The 27,560-nt window shown below is 34.1% G+C and overlaps 1 protein-coding gene and 1 long non-coding RNA gene across 2 annotated transcripts; one reads left to right on the top strand and one right to left on the bottom strand.

The window, feature by feature from the left end:
* Positions 1-512: 512 nt before the first annotated feature.
* Positions 513-6,306, top strand: LOC148604323 (uncharacterized). The gene is made up of 4 exons (XR_015916030.1): positions 513-798; positions 1,891-1,963; positions 2,847-2,884; positions 5,345-6,306. It is a non-coding gene; the product is annotated as an uncharacterized LOC148604323 (long non-coding RNA).
* Positions 6,307-6,428: 122 nt separating this feature from the next.
* On the bottom strand, positions 6,429-25,873 carry LOC148604322 (uncharacterized). Its single transcript, XM_088549660.1, has 9 exons — positions 25,097-25,873; positions 24,767-24,845; positions 16,383-16,524; positions 14,145-14,260; positions 11,366-11,468; positions 10,910-11,017; positions 8,127-8,272; positions 7,315-7,455; positions 6,429-6,615 (listed from the first exon to the last, which is right to left on the bottom strand). Exons 1-9 carry the CDS (start codon positions 25,825-25,827, stop codon positions 6,472-6,474), a joined length of 1,710 nt encoding a protein of 569 aa, XP_088405786.1. The 5' UTR covers positions 25,828-25,873; the 3' UTR covers positions 6,429-6,471.
* Positions 25,874-27,560: the final 1,687 nt, after the last annotated feature.

Genomic DNA, 27,560 nt, shown 5'->3' with positions numbered 1-27,560 from the left:
CACATTTGAATATAAACAGGTGACGTCAGTCATGCAATATCACTTGTAATTAAGGAATGACAATTATATTTTTTCAGTCATATTATTTCATGCTTACATTTAGACGAAAGGTCATAAGATTATAATACATAGTTATGAACACTCAAGTTTCCTTCTCACAATATGGAAACGAAACAAAACAACAAAATACAGACGGACCAACAATAAAACCTCCGGACGTCATCACCAGTTCTGATATTCAATTAAGAAGTGGTATTACATCTTGATTTGCATCTAAATATGAGCAAATGAAAAAAAGACATTTCATCAATAATGTACAAATTAGTTTCTCACGTCAAACAGATAGAAATTAGCATTTATACAATAACAATTCGCACATGTCAATATCTATACCAAGATATAAGCAATAGCTCCATCATCTCTGAAAGTGTCAATATGATTATAAACCGAAAAAAATCTTAGTAACAACACAACACTATAACGATCAATTGGTTTAATATTTAATGAATACAATGGTATAAAGGTCTATTTAAGAACATTGTTAAGAGATAACTTGGGAAAGTATTTTAAGACCGATTAAATGGAAAGAAACCTTTTCCTGTTCTTAACAATTGTAATGGATTTTATTACGGACTAAAGAATAGGGTGCACAGTTAAATCCATAAACTTGCTGTGTATGAAAGGGATTTATTATAGTTATTTTGCCAGGGGATTTACTGATATATTTAGATAGGACATAGATCAGTTGATAGTTTTGCACTCATTGGGATAATAGAATAAAAACGCGGGTACACGAAGGTAAGCATACAATATTAGATACTGTGACTTTGTTCAGACACTTTTATGATGTAAGTTTTGAAAATACTGAAAGCATCAGTATCTATCTAGAAGAAGTTATTGCAGTCTTTTTTTTTTATCTCGTTTATAATTACTACTACTTGAACTCAGAGTTCATGACCTTGTCAGGAGCTGGACAAATGAATAATATTGAATCCAATTCAAAAACATGCATTGCAATATATGTTTAAAGAATTTTTAGACGGGGTTTCCAGAAGAATAATTTGATCTGTACAAAAATTATAGTGAATTAGGTCATTGGACGATGGTATTTAATTAAATACACGAAGTAAATATTTGATTTTAACCAAGAGGCTCAAACATAAATAACACAATACTTTTAATTGGTAGTGAAGTTTTTATAAAGCTTCGGCTCCATTGCTTTTGTAAATCATTAACGTTTAATACAGCAGTGATTTAAATATGACGTCAATCCTCATCCAAAACCCATGCCACCTACAAACCGGTCTATTTGAAGTTGTTAAAATTTAACTCCGTAAAAATTATCAATGACTACATATAAAAATAGGAGATGTGGTATGATCGTCAGTGATACAATCATCCACCAAAAGCCAAGCAACGAACAATTGACTTTTTACAGGTCACCATGACGGGCAAAACTCATACCATAAAAGCAAGCGGTAAAAAGCCCAAAAATAAATGAAGTGAAACTATTGATAAAAGACGAAAATCGACCTAATCTACAGAAAAAAACGTAAAACAAATAACAATGAACATAAAAAACGACAACCACTGGACTACAGGTTCAAGGCTTGGGATAGGCACATGGAGTATTTGACGGGGTTAAACAAGACATCTCCCCACTAACCTTGGACAGGGGTGGGAAAGTACAACAATAAAATGAACGCTTATGTTCTATGAGGAAACACAAACCCCAAACCGACAGAAATAATATGGTCAATAGTCAGAACGATTTTACTTTTCATGTATTTGATTTTAAATTCATGCGTTATTACATTGTATTCAATTAATATAAATACCATCACTTAACACACCAATCGAACCAACGTCAGTAGATTTATTTTACCACAGGAAGGCATTGGACTGGTTCCTGACCGGCTAACAGATATGCCAGAGGCATTTGGTAATTATATCTCCGGACCAGGTAAGCTATTTTAGAATAAGTAAAATTCAATATAACTCGGGGTTAATGATTTTAGAGTAAATGACTACCAAAGCTCTATGGTAGCTATTAAGAACCGCTCGACCAGTAGGATATGTCCATCTAAAACTAATCCTTCCACGACATACAAAAGTGTGTTCTATGGCAGTTGCCTACTTTACCGGTGCACATAGTCGATATAGTACTGTTATTGCTGTTTAAATACGCTCTCATCTTTTTGTACATTGTAAATTAAGTTAAGTCTTTTATTTTATGTCTTTGCTTTTTCACGTCATTGTTTCATTTACTATTTATACGATAAAGCATTTTTAGATAATCGTTGTTTCTGTCCATAAAACGCACGTATTATATGCACACGGAATAGTACATCATTTAGTCCTTGGTGACAGATCAAACCTCCAGTTGTCTAAATATTTAGTATGATATCATGTATATATTACTTAATTACAGCCCTAAAGAACAAAGCATTTTTATTGTCGCGATACCACTAAGGCACGGGCAGTTTTCTTCTTTAGATGTGTATGGGGGTATTTAATGCTGAGTTGGAAATTTTTATATGATAAACCACATTGTTAATGGGGGAAATAATTGAATCATAATATTTTTCAAAAATGTTTTTTTTTTTCTCTCAAATTAATCATAACCCGTCCGTATAAAATTGGTCGGTGCTTAATAGTGCAGCAAATATATTTACTTAATATAGAAGAAATCTAACCAGCTCTTTACTCTTATATTTTAATATTGGAAAAAGCGGAGTGCATATCTAGTATTTTATTAGATAGCCATGATAACAAACTTAATTCTAAATACAATATGTATATACACGGATAACAATGTTAACTCTAATATGTAAATTTCGGTATAGTACAAACATAAACTAGAGAATGGTGGCCCAGATGAAAGGTAAGCTGTAGGTTGTATTTTGTAGTAGTAGTTTAGTCATCTTTTGTGTTTGAACTTTTTAAAGAAAGAAATGTCTTTAGATTCTGAGGAAGAACTAATGGTTTTGGGATCGTGACGTCATTTCCTGCTGATTTTGTAGAACACTTTTCACACGATCGAATCATTTTATTTTCTAACAGCTTCGTCTTTTTCTTGATTAGTTTTCCTCAAACTTTGGATATGACAATGCAGCTGTATTTTTTATGACATCGAAATACCATGTTTTTCTTAACTTTTGAAAAAAAATGTCTTCAGTCTTTTTGGCGCTCGTCCAAAAAAACAAATCTTCAAGATATGTCAATTGACTTGTCAGTTTATTGATGATTCAGATTCTAACAAAAAGAAAATCAACTGGGATGACATAAATAACAATAACGATGAAAAAGAAGATATTATTGACTGTTGCTATAAATAACATTTTATGTTATCCAAAAAGTAATTTCGATTGCTGTCTCTTTTTAGAAGTCAAATCTTCTATAGTGATACAACATGGCTTTTATTTTTGAATACTAACAATAACTACTTCGATTATCTTGATTTACGAGAAAGGAGATCAGGGGCATATATTATAGACTAGCTTTTATTTTGATTGCAATTTCTGTCCATTACGATGTTTTCCTAATGATTAGTGATCTAAAGTTTTCCAAATGTCATGCCGCAAAAATCTATTGCCTGCACCTTAATTTATACGGAGACTAACACCTATTTATCTGTATAATTTTTCTGTTAGGTTTATAACGAATAGAAAAATGAGTTTTTATTTGAAAGGTATTACACTTATTATAAGACAATAAATCTGCACGCCTAATCTCTTACAAGTTCTGCATGTGTATAGTGTTGTTAACCGTTTGTTTGTTGCTCGATGTTTGTTCAGAAGCTGAAAACAATTGATTTCACTGACGTGTTTTTCTTGTTTCACATACATAACTAAGTTTAGTGCCATCTTCGTCGGTCAAGGTCCGGTGTCATCTCTAGTCGTCTCTTGTTTCACATACATAACTAAGTGCCATCTCCGTCGGTCTAAGTTCGGTTTCACGTGCACAGTAAAACGTAGTGTCATCTCTTGTTTCAGATACATAAGCATCCCCATTAGTTAAGAAAAAAAGAGCTGATATGGTGAAACACAACATATGCATCAGTGTATTACCTTAATCCAAAAATAATACTCTCAAACATCACCAAATGGTTTTCAGCAAGTGAAAACACACTTAAATTAAGCTATGGGTGCCCTGACAACAAAAGTAACAAAACCCAGATCTTGTTTCACACGCATAACCAAACCAAACCGCCATCACAGATAGTCGAAAAAAATATATATTAAATCTACTCTTAATGACACTTTTTAAATCTGTCTTTACCTCTTCTCTGCCCTTTCGACGCATGCGAGTCCCATACAATAAATATTCTTTGGTAGAAATACAGGACAGTTGTCTTGGTAAAGAATTGCAGTAACTGTTGTACAGATATGTGTACTAGTGAAGTATTGTCAGAAACCGTTCGAGTAACTATGATATGATAAAGGGTTCTGGTGTCATTTAGAAATTTTTGTCAGATTTTCGGGATCGTCGGGTTTTACCCAACGAAATGCCTTTTTTTTTCTCCATTGACCCAGTGTTTTCTTTTTCTCATATCATTACATATATCGTTCTGATCCATTTGACAAAATATCATTGACCATAAAATTTAAGTTGGTATTTTTGTTCCCAAGACAATTGTCTACAAATCTATACCAAAAGATAAGAAAGCTTGTTATTTTAAAATTGAGCAGCGAACATGCTTAAGTTGTCATTAACTTTTCGGCTTACAATTTTTATTTATTTCTAAACTGGTCCCAGCTGCAGGTGTACATTTAAAGAATGTCTTGACTGGCGAAGGTGGCAGATCTCGAGACAAAGGAAAATAAAAAAAATATTCAATTTCAATTAATTTCTTTTTTTTTTAACAAAAATATCAATGAATCGCATTTCTGAAAAGTAAAGCACGTGTCTGCATGGCATGTATAAACATTTACCGACCTGGGAAGTAAAAAATTATCGACAAAACATCAAAATATAGGCCATACATTTAATTATATAAGAATTCTCAAGTAAGATGGTTTTTTATCAATCAACTCAGATCAATTATTTACAGAACCAATGATAATAATTATGTAATTAAACAGATAAAACTTCCAAATATTGCGAAATATTGACCTCCTTCATGTAGTATATCAGGTATAAAAAGGATATTTATTGATATTGTAGCATTTTAACTCTAAGTTAATTGTCTCTATATATTTATGCATTTTAGCTTCCATCAGTTAGTCTCAGAGTCATGATCAATTATCCTCATAGATACAGCAGCATAGCTTACATTTATATAACGTCGTCGAGTCTCGTTTTGAAGGCGTATATAATTAACATTTTTGGGGCTTTATTACAGATTATGTCTGGATTACTGGGGTGACGATTTCAGCAGTGATCGTGATAGGCTCTCTAAGCGCCATCTTTATTTACGCTTATTGGAAATGGAGAAAACAGATGTTAGCAATGTATCCGGACACTGTCTTGAAGAAAGAAGGGAAGGGGATATCCCCCTTACATGATCCAAGTACAAACGTATAGTCTTCCAATATATTATGTCAAATTATCTCCGCATTCAGTTTTCAGTTTGTTAAAATATACACACAATTGCTATATGTCTTCGTGCAACGATGGAACCAATCTATTTTTTTTGTGGTCAACTCCACTACACTATGTGATCTCGTCACAAATTCGACAGATGCTGTGTCTCCATCTTAGCAGGAAAGAAACGGAATTCATCCGAGGATTGCCGATTGGCAACACATGAAAGGGGAAAGTAGTATCGATGGCGTTTGCACCTGCTCAATCCTTTACACCTTGGACCAGAAATTGGTCGGAATACATTGTAAAAACTCATTTCAATTTCCCAAAACTCTCGCATTTTTCAAAATTATTGAATATCCACCAAGATGTTGGATTAGATAGCCTTTATTATATAAATGATTTGTACGGTTTCAATCATTTATTACACGTCTGAACTGTGTACTTCATCTTTTAAAATCATTTAAAAATTTTATGACACAACCATGGTATTTTACCTACATGTATTAGTCTTGCTTTTTCTTCAATGAGATAGAAACAAAAAAGTTACGTTCATAGCTTAATCATTTTGCATGAATTTAAAGCTACCTATATGGGGTAGCTTTCAAGATCAATGCATTTGAGGAACTAACATATAGATGAAATTATGGGATGCAATATTGAAAGATTACTCTCAGTATATGCTTCACATATTTAAGTTACATAACAGAGCACAATTAATAAAGCCTTGCAATTATAGTGTTTATAATCCATAAAGTTTTCTACACGTTCCACCGATTTTTTGTTCTCGTATTGTCTGGACGTATGAATTTTTAAAACGGTCTTGAACTAGATCTGTACATTTCATTTAAACACAGTATTCGTTGGCATTACATATACAAATATATAACTAAAACAAAACATGCTATATTGAATAAGTATGTGTATTGATGTATAATTTTATTGTCATGCTTGATTATTTTCTAAATAATTTTCTAAATAGTCAATTATGTCATCTGATTCTTGTGCACCTTTTTCGTCTCCTGCTGTGAGCTGGGCTCTCTTCAAGTATTGCCAATGAGCTACTTCCGTAGGGCGTAATTCGCATGCCTGTAGAATGATACAGATATTAAAGGCAATTATTACAAAATTTAAGACTGTGAACTGAAGAAGTACAAGGATTGCATCGAACTGATTGCTAATAAAAAGGACATTACAATTTATAAGACAAAGCAACACATAGACGTTACACTCAATTCCGAATACGGGAAAAACTTTTACTTAACGAAATCATGAACACAAATAATCATCATAACTGATGTTGTTATAGTTCACGTTTATCTCTAGACTCGTTAAGGACTCGACCTAAAAAGCTGCTATAAAAATAACAATGAATAGCACCAAAGAGAGAAAACGTTTACCTTATGTTTAAATATAAATGAGAACCATAAACTATACTATCACGGTAGCAAGTGAAATGATACAGAACTTTTGAAACTATCTTCTAAATGACTACTAGTATCTGACTTTTCATATACTATTCATTCTACAATTATCACTCCCACACCCTTTCCACGATCACAAGTTGACACAGGAGCTCTGACATTGTAAGGATGACACAGTATATGGCTCGAGTCTATTGTTTAGTCTGTGTTGCACATTTACTGTTAGTTTTCTGAAAGTCTTTATTTTTGTTTTTTTATGTTACTTATTTCGTCCTTTTGCAGTGATTTTAAGTGTGAAATAATACTTTTAATATCTAAACACATATAAAACACAGCCTAGACATGTAAACCACCACTTGTTTACTTTTTGAAATTGATACACGGCTTCCTCTGGTCTCTCCAAATCAAACAACAACTGTCCATATTTAACACGTGTATCATAGAGGTCGGGGTTCAACTGTAAAGCTTCCTCTACCAGTTCTAATGCTTTGTATCCTTCGTTCATCTAAAATGATACCAGAGTTCTAAGCATTCACAAAGCAATTTCATGATGATCTATTGATAAGTCTGACATATCAACTTGAATTGTTCGCAAATCCTCGTTAATTGTTGTTTTTTTTTAGTTTATATTTCATTTGATGGAAATTGTTTGCTTCAACTAGTAGCTTTAAGACCAATTATTTTTTTGTTAATATGTTTGGTCCTATTTCATGTACACGTCTCGTTTTTTATTGTCTTGGTCTCCAAATTAAAAATATAAGGAGTGATGTATTTTTTTTTGTATCTATAAGTAAGCGATGGACACTAAAACAGCGTTTTTTTGCATGCAACACGTGCATTGAGTTTATTTCAAATAGACAGAAAAGGTGCTTTTTTTTATTTACAAAACAGAACTGTTTTATAGATATATAGATATATAAGTAAATATATAAAATGTAGTATTTCCCAAGTCTTATATCTAGTTTTTATTCATGCCAAATCATTGTTTTACGTGTATTTCAAGAATACTGTTAACCTCAGTGATGGTTTGGATCTCCAAGTGGCGGAAGGATTATGATGGTAAACATGATGGTTTAGTTGGATTGTCAAGTACAGAGGACTTATCAGACTCCTTCCGTGAAAAGACCGTTCAAAATGGAAAGACTGTTTCAATTATTTTCTATTCATCAATCTCACCTCTTTGAGGAGATCAACTTTGCTCAGCATGGCCATGACAAAGTAAGGATCTTTCTTCAGAACCCGGTCTATCATATCCATGGCAGCCCTCTGTCTCTCCATCTGTGGGTATAACTCGGCTAGGTTGTTCATAACCTCGGTACTGTCTGTCAATATAGAAGGATGATTTATGTTTCTCATTTAAAACATTTCTCTCCAACGACGGATTCTGGCAATGTCTGATCCGAACATTTTTTAGGAGGTGAATCGGATAAAATCAATTTATTTGAAGATTTTTTATTGGTTTTCCTTCACAATGAGACTACTAATAGATGTGATTTCTGTAAGGTCTTATTGAGCATTGCTTGTTTTACCAATGTTAAAGAGTAATCAAGGGAACCAAGGTTATAGCGGTAATCAAAAGAATGTAATCCAGAGACAAAGACCAGACATGGAAAACAGACATACACAACAAAGAACACAAAGTAACTAAAATCATACATACAAAGTAACAAAAGTGAATGAGCAACTCGGACTCCACTAAAAACTGGGAGCATGGACCAGGTGTACCGGTAGGATAAGCGTCCTCTGCTTTTCTAGAAACACCCGCCGAGTTGCTCATAAAAAGTCAAGTCCGGGGTAGACAAACGAGGAAAGGAAAACTATGACCCGTTGAATAAATCAGTTTTCATGGTGCTGATGGATACACCATAACGATCCACGAGTTCATGATAACGGCCATAAAACTTCTGTAGTGATGACTTCAATCTTGTAGCAACATAACCCTGTTCCAGAAGCCTATTTGTTAGAGTTCTAGCGCGATACAAAAAGTCTGCGTAGTTTCGGCAAGCTCTGGCATAACGTATGAGTTGTGATATGAACACTCCATACGCAGGAGCCGAAGGGATGTTGCCACAGATGAAAGGAAAATTGACAATTCTGAATGAAAAGTCATCACGTTTGTCGTAAAGTTTGGTCAATAGTTTTCCTTTACCATCGATTTCTAAGTGTAGGTCACGATATGAGGCTGACTTCACAGTGTCTGTAATATCCTTTATCTCAAGTTCTTTGGGGTAGATGCGATGTATCATATCCCCAAAATTAGGACTGTTTAAAGATAATACATCATCTATATAGCGGAAACTGAGATTGAAGAATCTAGCCAAACGATATTCTTTCTTTCTGATCAGATCAGCTGTAAAGTCAGCCTCATAAGAGTGAAGGAATAGGTCAACAAGTAAAGGAGCACAATTTGTTCCCATTGGAATGCCGACCGTTTGTTGAAAAACACGTCTTCCATACTGGACAAATATGTTGTCGATTAAAAATTCCAGCATTTTGTAAACATCTTCCTCTGTATATTTGGAAGATGATTTGGAATTATTTCTTACAAAGTATGAAGAATCTCTACCAAGAACTATATATTTGTATCTAGGTGTACCATCTTTTTTGGAAAAACAACGATGTATAATGTTTTTAAGTCGGGATTTTAATTGAGTATGGGGAATAGAAGTATACAGTGTTGAAAAATCATAGGTTTTAATGCTATTATATTCAGATAATAGTCTTGAACTGATTGTCTCCAAAAGATCTTTCGATTTTTTCAGGATCCACTTTGAATTACTACCACTACGGGAATAACAAGTGTTGTGGTAGGACTGTAGACCCTCTTTGACAGTTGTGAGTATAGAAGTTAAAAGTTTTGAAAGAGGTTTGGTGGTACATTTTGCAGATCCAGCTATGAAACGTTGTTTGTATGGATTCTTGTGAAGTTTAGGAATCCAGTACATAGACGGTAAATCACAATCATCGTCCTTGGTAGAGAGACCAAAAGAGGATAGCACAGATTTATGGTTTTCTACAATCTCTTCTTTGGAGAGAGTGGTAGCAGTGTAGGTCTTATCACTGCTATTATTTTCTACGTCTACCTCTGATAGTAAACATTGGATATAAAACGCTTTGCAGGCAAAAACAATGTTGTTTTGGGCTTTGTCTGCTGGTACGAAAACATATTTGTCATGTATAGTAGACAATGTTTTTGCTACATCGGGATCTTTGAAAACTGATGTAGCCTTGGCACTCATTGATCTACTTAAAACTTTCATTCGTTTCAAAATTAAAGACCTCACGGCCTTTAACCACTCTGACAGAGAATAAATGTCTTCTTGTTCTCGTTTTATTCATTTTCTTGCATAGTCCTCGACGGCATCCATAAGAACTTTAAAGTTATAATTCCAGTTTAAGGAGCACGGTTCACGGTACTTGGGACCTTTAGAAAGGATATTACGCAGAGATTCGTTTTCGATAATGGTTAAATCTCCCGTAACGACGTGACCAGAAGGACCACATTTGAATGGCGAGGTTTTGCAAGAACAGTCAGGTGGTTTAGCCTTGAAGTCCTCTATCTCGAGGGTCTGCAATAGCCTTTTATAATTGAAAATTTTGGATGCGATGGGTGAAGTATAGGAATATGAAATAATTGGTATGGATTTGTCTTTGAAATATGGGGGAATTTTGTTGGTAACGTTTTTTTTTGATGGAGTATGTTAGCCAAATTAATTGCATCTATACCTTAAAAGTTAGTTCGACATTGTTTTTTTTTTTTTACAATTACTTTTAAGTGCCCAGAGACAATTCAAATTAAAAAAAAACACACATTCTCTCAGTATTACCTCGGCATTTCAAGAATGCATTATGTAAACTTTTATTGAAATGAATAAAAACGAGTGATTTTAGAGAGCACCAACTTTGTGTTTCATAGAGCTTAACAATATGTCTCCAGTAAGAAGAGCTTGCAGGGTTACCTGGTAATGATTTGAGTATTTCTGTATATAAATCTATAATTTTCTGTGTTCTTTCTAATCTTTCTCCTTCGTGTTTACTCTCTGACAACTCTCTGAATAAATATCTTTCTGAAAAAAGTGAGAAAGACAATAAACGAAAGCAGTAAGTAAATAAGAAGCATGAACTAAACACAGCAAGCTCAAATGTTGAATTTAAACACATTTAAATGATTGCTGAAAAGGTATTTTTAAATTATATTTGCAATTAATTCTACGAAAGGCGATGAATTATCTTCTTTTTTTTTCAGTAATTGTTGATTTCTCTAACAATCTACGTAAAAGGTTTCATGAAACCTTTAAAGTACTTGACAATTATCAGCTTTTTTACAGAGTTTATTCAATTGTTAGCCTGTTATAAGTTTAAGCTGAAAGCAATTTTGTTCATAAAAATGACCCTTATAAATGGTCAGTGTATACCTTGGTAAAAGAGTTTTTGTAACGGGATTTCACACTCTTTTTTCTGTATTCCAATAGCTACGGTATCACCAATATTGATAGTTCCGTGATAAAATCCTTCAGGCTGTAAAATGTAAAAAAGACCAACACTAACTAGTTAGTTTACATAGATTCCTCTTGTACTTTATTAAATCACTGTTAGAGCTTTAAGTACTTCTCCGTCTGAGAATCAGGCAAAATGCGTATAAGGTGTGGCACATGCAGTAAAAATACACAGAGATTTTACTGGAAGTTTGCCTTTTTAAGATATTGATCGTTCAAATTTAGTTGAAATGCACTATGAAAATATGATGGGAAAATTTTCCCGAAGTTATTTCTTATATAAGCAGCCAAAAAAATACCTACGTCACCAGTGCTTCAGGATAAATTTAAATAGCTTTTCAGTTGTTTTGTAGATGTTTTTGAATATATTTGAGGCAAAAAACACCAAATTGAGAAAAATGACGTGCCACTCATTGCCTGATCCTTACACAGAATGGTACTTAATAACAACAAATATTGTATTTCTATCAAGGGAGCGATAAACAGTACACAATATAAACAGTATGAATATAAAGCACGCAAAAGTAAACACAGAATATTAAAACCGACTTAGTTGCATGCAAGCTTCCGTGACTACTCGAAGAAAATGTAATCATTGTTATAAAGAGTAGTAATTTCAATTATTACTTTATCAATTAAGAAAAGTTTCAATTTCTGATATTAGCTATGATCAGTTATCTGGAATTCTTAGTAACGAACAGATTTGAGTCACCGCGTAACAATCCTTGTAATTTTATTTGAAAATAGTCACTTGCATTGCATTGCCACAATTAAAAGAAAAACAAAACGAAGAAAAATCAGTCATCTGTTTTGTCACACACACAAACAACATCAGCCTTTTGCATTGTCACACTTAAAAAACACCCAACAAATCAGCAGTTTGCATTGTCAAACTTAGATTAAAAAAAAACAAATAATAATTCATTCATTTGCATTGTCACACTTACAAGAAAAAAAAACTACGCGTTCTTTATTTTTTTTCAACCAACCCTCCCACATTTGCTATAATGCATATTTTTAAAATATAATTTCGGCTAAAATGAAATTTATTCAATTTCATTTGAAAATTTGTAGTATTTTTAACAAAATGTTTACTGTGCTATTTGTATGTCAGGTGTCAGTTGTCTGTGATGTGGTTTGAGGTAGTCTGAAGTATTGAGGATTTTTATTTTTGTAGTTTCTGCATATCTACATGCTTAAGAGTAATCAAGGGAACCAAGGTTATAGCGGTAATCAAAAGAATGTAATCCAGGGACAAAGACCAGACATGGAAAACAGACATACACAACAAAGAACATAAAGTAACTAAAATCATACATACAAAGTAACAAAAGTGAATGAGCAACTCGGACTCCACTAAAAACTGGGAGCATGGACCAGGTGTACCGGTAGGGTAAGCGTCCTCTGCTTTTCTAGAAACACCCGCCGAGTTGCTCATAAAAAGTCAAGTCCGGGGTAGACGAAAGAGGAGAGGAAAACTATGACACGTTGAACAAATCAGTTTTCATGGCGCAGATGGATACACCATAACGATCCACGAGTTCATGATGACCATTAATCTTTTGTAGTGATGACTTCAATCTCGTAGCAACATAACCCTGCTCCAGAAGCCTATTTCTAGCGCAATACAGAAAGTCTGCGTAGTCTCGGCAAGCTCTGGCATAACGTATGAGTTGTGATATGAACACTCCATACGCAGGTGCTATAGGGATGTTGCCACAGATGAAAGGAAAGTTGACAATTCTGAATGAAAAGTCATCACGTTTGTCGTAAAGTTTGGTCAATAGTTTTCCTTTACCATCAATTTCTAAGTGTAGGTCACGATATGAGGCTGACTTCATAGTGTCTGTAATATCCTTTTATTTCAAGTTCTTTGGGGTAGATGCGATGTATCATATCCCCAAAATTAGGATTGTTTAAAGATAATATGTCATCTATATAGTGGAAACTGAGATTAAAGGATCTAGCTAAACGATATTCTTTCTTTCGGATCAGATCAGCTATAAAGTCAGCCTCATAAGAGTGAAGAAACGGATCAGCAAGTAGAAGAGCACAATTTGTTCCCATTGGAATGTCGACCGTTTGTTGAAAAACGCGTCCACCACACTGGACAAATATGGTGTCGATTAAAAATTCCAGCATTTTGTAAACATCTTCTTCTGTACATTTGGAAGATGATTTGGAATTATTTCTTACAAAGTATGAGGAATCTCTACCAAGAACTATATATTTGTATCTAGGTGTACCATCGTTTTTGGAAGAACAACGATGTATAATGTTTTTAAGTCAGGATTTGAACTGAGTATGTGGGAAAAGAAGTATACAGTGTTGAAAAATCATATGTTTTAATGCTATTATATTCTGATAATAGTCTTGAACTGATTATTTGCGATACACTTAAAAGAAAACTTACCAATCATTTTCGTTACACCAATAATTGGCGTTACACTCACAAGGAAACCAACCCATCATTCGTGGTACATTAACAGTTGAACCAATCAATCATTTACATTTGCATCACTAATGCAGGACAATTAACCAATTATTTGCGTTGCGCTTACAAGAAAGTTAACCAATCATTTTCGTTACACCAATTATTTGCGTAACACTTACAAGAAAACTAACTAATCATTTACGTTTTCGCTCTTTGAAGAAATTTGCATTTAAATCCATCATTCGCGTACATTGCCACACTTACAAGGTATAATATTTCACCAGCTTCTTGAATGCATTCTATTGGTTTGTCAGCTTCAGCAATCAGCTTTGGATAGATCAGATCAAACCATTCTAACATAGTATAACCTGTGAATACTCCTACGATAGAAAACAAAAATACAAAAAGTTATAACGAAATCAAATTGAAAGTTCAACCATTTTTATTACAAACATTTTTGTCGTAAGGTGGCAGGTAAGAATATTTAAGACTTTGTAAAAAGGCCGAGGACGCTTACCCTACCGGAGCACCTAGGCTCATCTTGAATCTTTTCTCAGTACCACAACATGTTTTCTTGTCGGACAATTACAGAAAATAATTGAAGTACTCATAAACTGAATCAATTTATCTCGATCGTTTGAATTTTACGCCTCAAGTATTCGTCAAATTGCAAAAAATATGGATAAAAGAAAAATACGGGGACTGAATTCAAACGTATCTAGACATAAGCTTATTGTTGTACATGGTGAGTTGTATTGAACTTTTTCATCTAATTAAAAAAAACACCAACTTAATGACGCATCGTAGCAGCGCACCAGTTTGCGTAATATTCAATAATGATAAATCGATGTCAGTTACATGGAACACCTAGATGAATGAACGCAAAACTCTCCGACATACTGCGTAATTGAACACCGACCTACTAGTTGACCTTTCTAAGTTTCTAAATTTTCAAGTCGAAATTCAATTTACCGACCTCCAGTTCGAAACTGTCTGTCAATTAATTCAAACTTAAGCCGCCACAATCATTGAAATTAATCAACTCCTTAGACACATGTTCCCCTCAACTATCTACATTCCTCAGTTGATAAGCTTTATAACTTAAGTCCTACAAGTTATCACATGGACACCTATGTGTCATTTAAAGTGCTTAGTTTTCTAGGCACATAGTTCCACGCACACGTATATTTAACATAAACGCCAGAGTCTTCGAATATAATTTCAACAATTATGTCTGATGCAGACAATACTATACATGCTCTTTTAAGGCCCTGTACCACCTGCATCACCCGCAACCCTATTATCTCAACACATGGGTAAAACAGCCATATAGAATGATAATTACAAAAAGCAATATCACCAGACCACAGACTGACACCATGCCCGGAAAAATGCATTATCGAAATCCCTATGCTATCGTTTAAGCAAAGTTTCATTTTTACTTGTCATCCATCTCCGGGTTCCGATGTCACGAGGTGGTAACCGTACTGAAAGCACACGATACAATGAGCGATACATTGGGGTTGTTTCGGGGATTAAGCTAGCTTTTTTTAAACAACTTTTGGCCAAAAAAATGATAGCTTGGAACCCCTTTCTCTATATAGGTTTCTTGATCGGATCAGACTTGTACAATCACTTGTGTGTACAGTCCTACTTAATCAGCATATGTAGTTAACAGTAAAAGTTATTTATTGGGTTTGTTTATTAACACAGAATTCAATTTGATATATTAGAAATACCTATAAAATGAACATAACCATATATATTTAAACCTAAATAGGGTATGCCAATAGGATTATTTCACTGCGGTAGTGTAAGATATTTGCAGATGCTAACAGGCTTTACAAATCTAAAAGCTCTGGCGACTGCTATATCAATTCTGATCTTCGATCTAAATTGATAATAACTCTGATATCGATATTTAAATAAGAAAAAAAAATGGATAAGTTCAACAGGCTAAAAATGTAAGAAAACATATGATCAAAATCCCCCCAAAAATATCGAAAAAATGACTAACAAGAAATTGACATTGCTTGCATTTGGGCATCGTGATTACTATATACCTCTCCCATTCAAAGCGGGGAGTATAAAAACACAAACGCTTCTACAGGATAATTATAGAAAAACGCTGATAAAACAACTTAAAATCAAAGGAGCATGGGAATTGTGGTAATTTGCTTGAAACAACTCCAGTGTAATCATTTTTTCTCCCCTCGACCACCCGTGAATTATTGTTGGCTTTCTTGACACACTCCTAGCATTATGCATTAATATTTTTTCTTCTTTAACTATACCCTTGAAATATTGTTGATTAGTGAGACTGGGCTCTGTTGCTCACACTTTGGATATGGGTAAATACTAATGGATGAAGTCAGAATATTAGTCATAAAAGTAAAACCCAAACCTGATTTTAAAACATCTTGTTGTATATAGGTACTAGCAAGGGTATTTTTAATCAATATTTCAGTAAGAAACATGTTAGAACAGAAGAAGTTTACATACCACCTGGAGGAGTGTGATGCATTGGATAAAGGAACCATCTTTTTCTACCAAATATAACTCCATTCCAAGTGTCGGCATGTTTATGGAAAGAAACTCCACTTTTTGATCCTCCCAAGAAAAAGATGCTATCATCGATCCCATCCTGAAATCGAAACAATAATGGAGGAGAACTGGTAGTGGTGATCTCTATTCATTTCTGCTTAATGATTTTGTCTAAAAATTTATTTGACCATAGTGCTTTTGGGGAATTTGTTATTGATTTATTTAGTTCAAAACTACAGAAATTATTGTAAAACAAATCATCACTATTTACATTGTGCATTATTATTATAATAATAACGCATAAAGAATTTTTCTATCGTGGTAATCCAGGACGGACCATGTGTGCCAGGGTGCATTTCCTGCATTTTTAACTTTATATTTCACTTTGCTATGAGAACATTACATTTGTATTTATATACATTTCATTTAGACAATAAAATAAATCTAAGAATAATATTTCATTATTTTAGAGTAGGTGAATACCTTTTACTGTGTTTGCGTATTGATATTTTACCTTGATCCTCAGGTAATTCATTCATACCTTTATTTCCTCAAATACATGAGATATATGAACAGTTTATATACATAGCAAATAACAAAACATTATTACAAGTAAAAAATGGAAAAAGATATCAAATATTTACAATTATTTCATGAAACATGCATTTCAATCGGGGATATTTGTATTAGTACAATCCACGTTAACGTTATCACGAACAAGTTTGAATTGGCGGTTATATTCTGCGGCGCATTGTACAACATGAGCGTGGCACAATTTAGTGAAGTTGATTGCGTCATCATCGCTGCTTTGTATAGTGTTCGGTATTTTCCCGAGTAGAATAATAAAAAGATCATCCTGGGAATACGAGTCGAGTTCTGTAAACAGTTCTAGGTCGAAGTTTTCGATTATCAAGTCCCACCAGATTTGTCTCAAGACGTTGGTTGCAGAACATGTACAAGAAATATGGCAAAAAAAGTCTACGTATTGTCTATTACATATTAAACATATCATAAGTGAACTACTGGGAACGTCCGTCAATTGTTTTGTTATAAAGTATGACCTTTTTATTTCATTTACTGTTTTTGAGTTTCTCCAATATTTTGCAGTGACAGTATTATGTATTTCGCGAAATTTAACGAAGTCACTATCGTTATTTATGCGAGTAGACCATTCGCTGGCTTGTACATTAGACACGTTCTGTTTAATGATTCTTTTCCATTCTTGTTTTGAGGGGAAGTGTCCATCTTGAATAAATCAACGTAAATATTCATGTAAATTGTATTTATGACGTAAGATTAATACATCAGGAACATAACCAAGATTGTTACGACTGGGGTCCATCAAATATGAAAATAATTGATTCAAGAAGATTGCTTTAGAGAAATGTTTGTTGTCCAAAGTGCACAGCTTTTGAAGAAAGAATAATTTGCGTTTATCAATCTCACTTGTGATAGGATGGAAGCCTAGAATACTTTCGCACGAGTATTAATTTTGAGTTTCAGAATGTTTTTGACTATCGGGTGTTGAAATCGGTTAAGAGTAAGCAAGTCTTGTGCTTTGAGGTGGGACCAAGGTTCACATTAACCATACAATGTAGATGGAAGGATGACAGCGAAATATAATTTAACAAGAACACTCGGGTTCGTTGTATCTGAAGAAATTCCATTTAATGCAAAAAAAAAGTTCTTTCCTTTTTGACAGGCTTTAATAGTTCTTTCGTGATTCTTCAAGTAAGCATTTAAGATTATACCAAGATGGGTTACGTTGTCAGAAATAGGAATACACTCCTGTCCTATTGTCCAGTTAAAGTTGGATGTAGCCGACCTCGGATTAAGCGTAAATATCACAATGTATGACTTCTGTACGTCAAATGTAAATCGCCACATTCGTGAGAACTTATAACAGACATCAAGCATACGTTGTAACATAACAGGGGTTGTACTAATACAAGCAATATCATCAGCTAATGATGGGGCACAACTTACAACATTTTTAACCCCAGTATTTGAGTTTACATTCTGAAGATCAGTTAGCAAATCATTAATAAACACATAGTAAACATATAGTAAACCTGAAAGGACATCACCTTGTCGAACACCTTCATTGACAAGAAAAAAGTCAGATTGACATTGATTAACAATAATTGCACTATATGTATTATTATGAAGGTTATCTATCAATTGCCATAATTTACCTTTAATACCTAATCTATCTAATTTGGCTAATAACCCCTTTCGCATTTCTGTGTCGAAGGCTTTTCGACTATCCATAAAGGCTACATACACTTAACCTGATAATTCTAAGTTAAAATACACAGTTTCTTGCAAATTAACTGATGCAGTGAGACAAATGAGCCCTGTTTGAAAACCCTGTTGTTGAGGGTTGGGAAAGGTAATGTTTTCTGAAACTACATCTTGAATTCGAGAGTACATGTATAAGACACGTTCAAATATTTTAAGAGTACAGGAAAGAAGGCTAATAGGCCTGTAGCTAACCGGTAAGTATTTCGGTTTGTTGTTGCCTTTATACAGTGGAACAATCAGTCCATGCTTCCAAGCTGTAGGTAGTTCAGCGGTTTCAACAATCGTATTGAAAAAAAAACAGGTTAGAAATTTAATAACAGTTTTACCACCATACAAAATATGTTCGTGTTGAATTCGATCAATACCACTTGCTTTTCTTCGTTTAAGATTTTTAACTGTATTGGCTACCTCATCCTCTGTGATAGAACCACCTGGAAGAGTGTCACCACGCACAAGAGATTTGTGAATGTTTTCATAAGTCTCTTATACCCTACGTTTGTTTTCAGCGTCAAAGTTCTCATTTTCACTTTCGCTATACAAGTCTGTAAAATATTCTTTGAAAGCTTCAGCTACTGTTTCCGGAGTATTATCAAGTTTGTCATTGAACACTATTTCAGGGTAAATTTGCTTCGATGTAGGCCTTGAACGTTTCATTAACTTCCAAAACTTACGAATATCACAGTCTGCTGCTTCATTAATATCATCTAATGATTTTAGCAAAAACTTTTCGGATGCATATCGCTGACCGTTTCGGAAATTGTTTTTAGCTTTTTTGTAGTTTCTGTAGGATTCGTGAAGCATTCCTCTTGGTCTGCCTTTATGTAACCAGCTTCGACGCATTGCCCTTTCATGTTTGTGAGCAGTTTTGACTTCAGCGGTCCAGTAGGGCTTCAGTTTCGGGTTGAGACCATATTTGGGTATAATATTGTCACTAGATAAATGTACAATTGTAACAAAGCGATTATAGATTTCATTAACAGATTCATCGTTAGTCTCGTTACTGTCAATTAATGGTTCTAAGCTATCGCTTAAATGTTTATTGTATTGCAAAAGTAGGGAGTCTTCGGTCTTGTGCCATGAAGGAAGACGTAGCATCGTATTTTAACATAGTGCGGATTACAGTTTAAACGAAAAACAGCAGATACGGGTAGATGATCTGATGTGCTGCTAATCGACCCCTCATCAAGGAGTTCATAAGAGATCAGTTGTCTCAATACACTTTTGTCTAATAAAATATAATTTAACATGGTTTGTTTTGTTATAAAAGTATAATTAGGCCCTTTGAATTGAAAACTGAAACCTGCATACTTAATGTTATACTGCGATACGCAATTACTAAGTAAAACTGATTTAGGCCTGTTTACATTGTTATGTATACTACAGGTAGCATTTAAATCACCTACAATAATGACGTAACCATAATTATCGTAATATGAGAACAATGATTCTAAAAGATTCATATCATATTTATAAGCCTCTATGTCGTCATCTGAGGGTAAATAAGTTTCAAGTATATAAAAAGGTACAGTATTTGACTGTTTTAACTCAATGCCTAGAATACCATTTGATTGAATATCATTTATTTCACTTATCGAAAATTCAAGTGTAGATTTGTATAAAAGGGCAACACCACCTTTTTCATGAAAAGCTCTAGAACAGTTTGGTAATTCATCAGCTTTACTAATACAATTGTACCTATTATCTATAGAAGAAAAATATTGCAATGAGTTTGGTTTCAAATTGTGTTCAGTTATAATAAAAATATCACAATTTGACATTACAAGTAGATTAGACTGACATACAGTTGAGGACATTATGCCTCTTACATTCCAGGTCATAATATTGATACTACCCATAGTTACCAAAATTATAAACACAGTTGAGAATAACAAATAAAAAATATAAGGCTTAAAAATCATGATGTAATGTTTAATTGTTATCTTGCTCACCGTACCATTCGCGATTACTCAACCACTTCCTACAACTAACACCTTTCGGTCAAAAACTTGGTGTTTCGATTTTGGGAGCATTCAGGTGTGGCAGTTTAATTGTAGATGAGTTAGTGGAGGTGTGATTGGTTTTGAAGTTCTGATTGGTTTAGAGGTCTGAGCATTTTTCCTTTGTTACTGTCCTAGAGTTTTCCCGCTCAATTTTCCTTTTCATGTTTGAGTTGAGTTTTGTCCTTGAAGTAGTCAGACATATTGGTATATTGTACAAGTATGTGAATATTGGATTTGTGATTTCTGAGATTGATTTTGAGGTAACTATTATTTACTTTTATCTTTACTTTCATTTCTTTACTATCGAGTTTTAGTATGTGAGATTAATATTTTTGAGTATTTTGAAGAAATAATAGATCAGTAATTATTTTTATAGCAATCATACTCATATTTTGAGCTAGTACTTTTGATATTTAGTTTGTTCATTTAGCATACCGAGTCTACTCTGCATTTTAGTTTATTTTTACATTTTGTTACTATTTTCTTTAGTTTTGACAGTTTAGCCAGTTTTGAAATAAATCTAGTATTATACATGGAAAGTACACGTATGCTTATACTTTATATTTTTCATGATATGGTACATTAATATTATACTAGTAGTATGTAGTTTGATGTATAGATGGGAAACCTGGTCCCATGGACAGGTAATTGAGTGTTTTGTGTTTGTCTTGTACTGTTGTGTATTTTTGTATTGAGAGTTAAGCTATTTAGCTTTCTAGTTTCCATATTTGATATTTGGTATATTGAGAGCGCATATTAGTGTTAATCGTTATATTTGGTATGATACATTATTTTGAGTAGAATAGCTAAGCTGTGTGTTTAATCATTGTAATGCAGGGGCTCTTTAAGTTTTCTGTGTGTGACATGTCTATTTGTCTTTGTGTCTTGTCTTATATGACATTAAAATATATTATTATGTAATTGCAGGGTTGAACCTTTAAACATCTAATAAAGTATAAACATAGTGTACCTGATATCTTGGTATTAACAACCCCTATTACAAACGAGATTTTCAAAAAGGGTGTTCTAGAAAAAAGGGGGTTTTGCTAATTTTTGCCCAAAATTTGCACGAAATTAACAAGATTTTGAAAAAATGAGAATTTCACCCCCCTAACCACCACTGTTTATGCATACTATATAATATATAATCAAACCTAAGCTGCACCCAAACTCAAGAATCGATGCGAGGTTGCAAATTTGGTCGCTCCCTCAGCGGGATTCGAACCCCTCATCTTCTCTGACACCTATGGCAACACCGCCTCCACTCGGCCAACTACGGTATATAAAAATATATTTAGCCTAATTGGTCATGTGGTCTAGAGCATTGGACTTAGTGCTATAAATTTCAGAGAAGAGAAAGGGTTCGAATCCAACTGAGGGATCGACCAAATTTGGATCGCAAATTTGCAATCTCGCATCAATTATAGGGTTTAGGTGTAATTTAGACTTGATTATATATGTAAATGCATTATATGTTGATCCTCACCATGCATACTATGTATTTACATAGTAATGCACTAACTAGTGAGATGCTGGTCATATCTCATTAGTACGGAAGCGTATTAGGGTCATCCTTTTTTCAAATTGTCGACATTAATCTTGGAATTATCAACTTTAATCTTGGAATTATCAGCTTTAATCATGAAATTATCAACTTTAATCTTAGAATTTACAATGAGCGCCGGACCAATTGGTGTCGGACTTATGAGTGTCGGACAAATGAGCGTCGGACTTATGGGTGTCGGACTATCGATGTTATCCATAACATCACCAAACCGGAACAAAATTCAAACTCGTCATGATACAATTATATATCACATCAATATCTTCACGACGAAAACTAGTGCGGAAAAACGTTTCACCGGCAATCATACTTCATTTCCTTTTTTAAAACAGATGTACCCAATGGCATGCAGATTTTAATATGTTTTAAGCTATCAATATTTTCACGGGCGATTTATTATTTTCTTACTATTGTTATGTCAAGGACACCCCCGGTCTATTGCACATCCTCTTAAAACCCTGGATCCACCCTTGAATACAAAGGTATGGTTGAATCGTCACTATATTCAGTTATTTAGTGACGGAAAACCGAGATAATGTCATAAGTCCGACGCTCATTGGTCCGATACTCCAAGATAAATATAAAGTTGATAATTCCAAGGTTAAAGTTGGAATCTCCAAGTTTAATTTGATAATTTCAAGATTAATGTCGATAATTCCAAGATTAAAGTTGATAATTCCAAAATTGATGTTGATAATTCCAAGATTAAAGTTGATAATTCCAAGATTACTATAAAGTTAATAATTCGAAGGTTGAAGTTGGAATTTCCAAGTTTAATGTTAATAATTCCAAGATTAAAGTTGATAAATCCAAGATGCGATGCAAATTTTTGGTCGTTCCCTCTGCGGGACTCGAACTCGTACTGCTGTGACATCTATGGCAACACCGCCTGCACAAAGTCCAGCGCCCTAGACCACGCGGCCAGCTAGGCTATAAAATATAGCTTTCGCTGGCCGGGTCATTCCTCCTCGTAGGATATTATATAGCCTAGCTGGCCGAGTGGTCTAGGGCGCTGGACTTTGTGCAGGCAGTGTTGCCATAGATGTCACAGTGGTACGAGTTCGAGTCCCGCAGAGGGAACGACCAAAAATTTACATCGCAAATTTGACAGGTCTAACATCGTTGGGAATTTTTCAGATCTTTCTATACGTCTACATATCTTCCCTGTATCAATTTGATCCGATGGAGCAGCGTAGTGAATAGAGTCGTCACATTCTGAGACGTTTGTGTAATATTGATTTGTTGTGACATGCAATATTAAATGTACCCTCTATTCTACATAATACGCCTAGATGAAGTCCCATACTACTATACACCGTGTACTAAGTTACAGCACTAGATTAATATCCCATGAGGAGGAATGACCGACTAGCGGAAGCAACATTATCAAAAAGCCTCGCTGGCCGAGTGGTCTAGGGCGCTGGACTTTGTGCAGGCGGTATTGCCATAGATATCACTGCGGTACGAGTTCGAGTCCCGCTGAGGGAACGACCAAAATTTTCACCATCGCAAATTTGATACTTCTAACATCGTTGGGAATTTTTCAGACCTATATATATATATATATATATATTTGCAAAAACCACTCTCGGACACATACTTAATACTATGAACATCAAATCGTGTAGACATAAAGATATGAAACTATTCCGTTTTTAGTATTACTTAAGACCCTAAACCGTCCGTAATAACACAGATGTTGCGTAGTAAGAAACACGATTATCTAAAAAAAGCACATTTCACGCATGCATTTGCACTGACATAGTTAGGGTTAAACAGATATGCTAGTCGTAATGTTTGATCTTTTGTCGTTTTTTAAAGCTTTATCCCATGCATAAACTAAAGAAATGTCGTAATCCCAAAATATATATTATTCGAAGAAACACAAATATGTCGAAGGACATAGTTACAAGCCACGAATTTGGAGAAACTTAAGATTTTTGCCGCATGCCAATTGAAAATGTATTACCTTTGGCGATGACATGAAATCCGGTGAATTTGATTGGAACTACCATGGAACTTAATAATCACTTACTTTGTGGGATTAGCACCTACATGTATACATATTATTTTATCGTATATGTCTCTATTCTTATGGTTTCTATGTACTAGTATTGTTCTTCACGTTTGATCGTAATCACTTGGTTTTCGAGTTTTGAAGTGCACTATTCAGAGCTTGCATAAAGGTGTGTTTACACTTGTTGAAGTTGGTGATCTCTGAAAGTATGTACTATTTTGCATTTAGGTTATACGCTGGTGCATTTGTTACGTTTCACTATATCCGTTTTTTTTCAATAACCGCGGTTTCTGCCAGATTTCTATGCAATACAGAACATAGTGGAAATAGATATATAAATGTTGCAGTAGTATTTAAGCCAAGCGAGTCAGGATGTTTCTCACTTTTCTTATATATAAATTTGCATACACCATATCCCAAGATTTAAAAAATGGATAGGCACTCGTTTGAATCTTACCGTTATTTTGAATATTCCTGGAGGTTTCAGAGACTTCGGTAAGTCGGATGAGTTGTAAAAATTCCGATCAAATACATATCTAAAATATACAAAAGTATATGTGAAAAAAATGTAGAGAAAATACAGACATTGGAAAGAAAAAAATGATTGATGCATCAAGAATACAAATTTCGTCTAATGCGAAGTACATACTGGATTAATATCGAAAGGTGTAAATTGTGACAATAAAAAAAGTTATTTTGAGAACTAGCAAACATTTGCAATGTAGTGCATATAGCTAAACTCATAGCGCGTGTAAACTTAAGATATCATTGCTATCAAGATACTTACAGCGGTTCCCCGGTGTTATCACTTCGAGATATCAGTTTATCAACAAAATCCGTGAAAGACGACGCCACCTCGCCGTTGCCTCCTTTACGGACTATTTCTCTTGAATTCCCCGAACCGAGAATGGCATTACCGTATTCTTCCTTAAGACTTTTTATCGTCCACTTCTCCGAATCAGTCCATCCATCAGCTCCGTTGTCAAAAGTCACTAAAAGAGGCTTTTTGTATCTGTAGTCACGTTCAAACTCTTCTGTTGTAATGGTTTTAATATTTCTTCTCTCTATGTTACAAATTGTTGAGTCAAATTTATCAAGAATATCTATGCTAGCGTCCCGCCATCCACTCAGGGGTTTAATTTGATCTTCGTCTTGTGGAGCGGCTCTTTTCTTTGTCTCAGGTCCTCCTGAATCTTTCTGCTTTTCTACAGTTCCTCGAGTCGCTGGTTTGGCAGGCACTTCCGGTTTGGGCTGTTGTGTCTGAACATTTTCGTTAGGTGAAGTGTTTGTTTCCGTTTTTGTTCTTTCATATGGATACCTTGCATACTCAGGAATGAGGTCAACAGAAAGAAATATAAATATTCCTGATGCAAAAATTGTTCCCAAGAATCCGAACAAAACATACACTAATAAATCTTGATTGTTGTTTTTTTTTAATGATTTTTTCTTTGGCTTCTTTACATCGCCATTGGCCACATGTCCGTTGGTTGATTCAGATTTTGCCTTTCTACTCCTCATTTTATATAAACCTACGTCTTTACTTTAAAGTAAGTCTTTTTAAATCAAGTTGTGCATATTTCATTAAAGATCAATTATTATTATGTTCTAACTGAGTTTATTGGTCAGATCTGTTTAAGGTATTAAAGCAATATGTTGTATCTTAAATCGGCTTTAAGGTGTATAAAACAGGTTGTAACGTTGCAAATAACTATTAAAATTTACATTAGTAGTTGTAGCTTTTAAGGGTTCATCCCTAAAGCGGCTGTTCTGTATCCAACAATGATCATTTGTGGGACATACATGTCCCAATATCACATACACCTTAGAGGTTCTCTTATGATGCTCTGGTGTCAAGGGTTTACCCCGTTATATCACACAATATATCTATAAATGACCCGACCTAATCAGGGCTACTGAGTCAAACTACGTGCCTATGTGACATATGTGGGTACAAGAGCCCTGCATTACGCTTCAAGATAACCTAACAGAAAGAGCTAAACTTTTCCAATCAAAGAACCGGAGAACCGGATGTGAGCCCTGCCATTTGATAATAATTCTTAATTGAGGCACATTTTTTACGCGTCTGGGAGTTCTGGAAATTTCTTTTGTCATGTTTGAAATAATTAGTCCTCTTGTTACATGTAAGTACAACTTATAGATTGCAGTGATAGGAGACATGCATAATTTTGTATATACAATAATATGGAATTATTTCTAAATAAGTTTGAAACAGAACCACTGCCTCGAACTTGCAGTTGGCTCAATATTCATTTTTGTTATAATTATAATGTCTCTTGGAATCGGTCACCTCTTCCCGTGTAATGTACAATGAATGGCAAACATCAAAGTATACCAGGACAGCAGTTAGTTCCATTCTGTTAATGTAACAACATTTAATCTGATATCGAAAACCAATAATTGAATGGAGGCAAGGAAAAAAGAGTTATTAATATATCACAGAAACAACATGAACAGTATAAGGGAAAATAAATAAAATTCAGTATATTTTGCTATAATTTCACCTTCACTTCTTGTATTAATTCAATACATAAAATACAAGAGCCACTACTCTGTCAAGACTATTGAGAAATGCTTTACATACACATACATAAACATGCAAACTTATAGAATTTACAAATGCATTAGGTCTACTTATAGAATAGAAAATCAGGTGTCCTAATTGAATTTTAATCAAAACAACAAAACAAAACAAAGCAAATTAAAACATTAAAAATTGAACATTTTTTATGAAAATAGTCAGATCACTAGAGTCACTGGTATTAAACTGATGATAGTAACATCCCATATGGCGGAGGGAAAAACCGGTACGTTCTTTTTTGCGTATTATTTCTCTCTGTATTAGTTATCATGCATTATACATTGTTGCAAGTTCGTTAAATAAACATTCTCTACTGATTATGAAAATAATGCAGTTTAAAAATATTCTCAATAACTTTTTCACTATTAAAATGAAGTTAACACGTAGGCCTTCAAAACAATGTAATACTAACTATTAATTCTACTCTAGGAGGATTTTTTGACAGATAGCAAAAATTTTGATCCATGTCTCAAAAGCAATAAATGACAATTTTGCTGATAGCCTGGATTCCCCTTTTTATATAAAAATGCCCAGTCAATTACGTTAGATATTGTTCTTTATGAGATTTCATTGCGCAAACATTACTTTCAATTACATATACTTTCTCCAAATAATTCTTTCATACCATCTCACAGGTTCCGGAATTTACTGG

The sequence above is a fragment of the Perna viridis genome, chromosome 10 (assembly GCF_037379345.1).
Source record: "Perna viridis isolate PV_CMFRI_1.1 ecotype Kerala chromosome 10, ASM3737934v1, whole genome shotgun sequence".
NCBI classification, from domain to species: Eukaryota; Metazoa; Mollusca; class Bivalvia; order Mytilida; family Mytilidae; genus Perna; species Perna viridis.
This window is presented reverse-complemented; position numbering and strand designations above follow the sequence as displayed.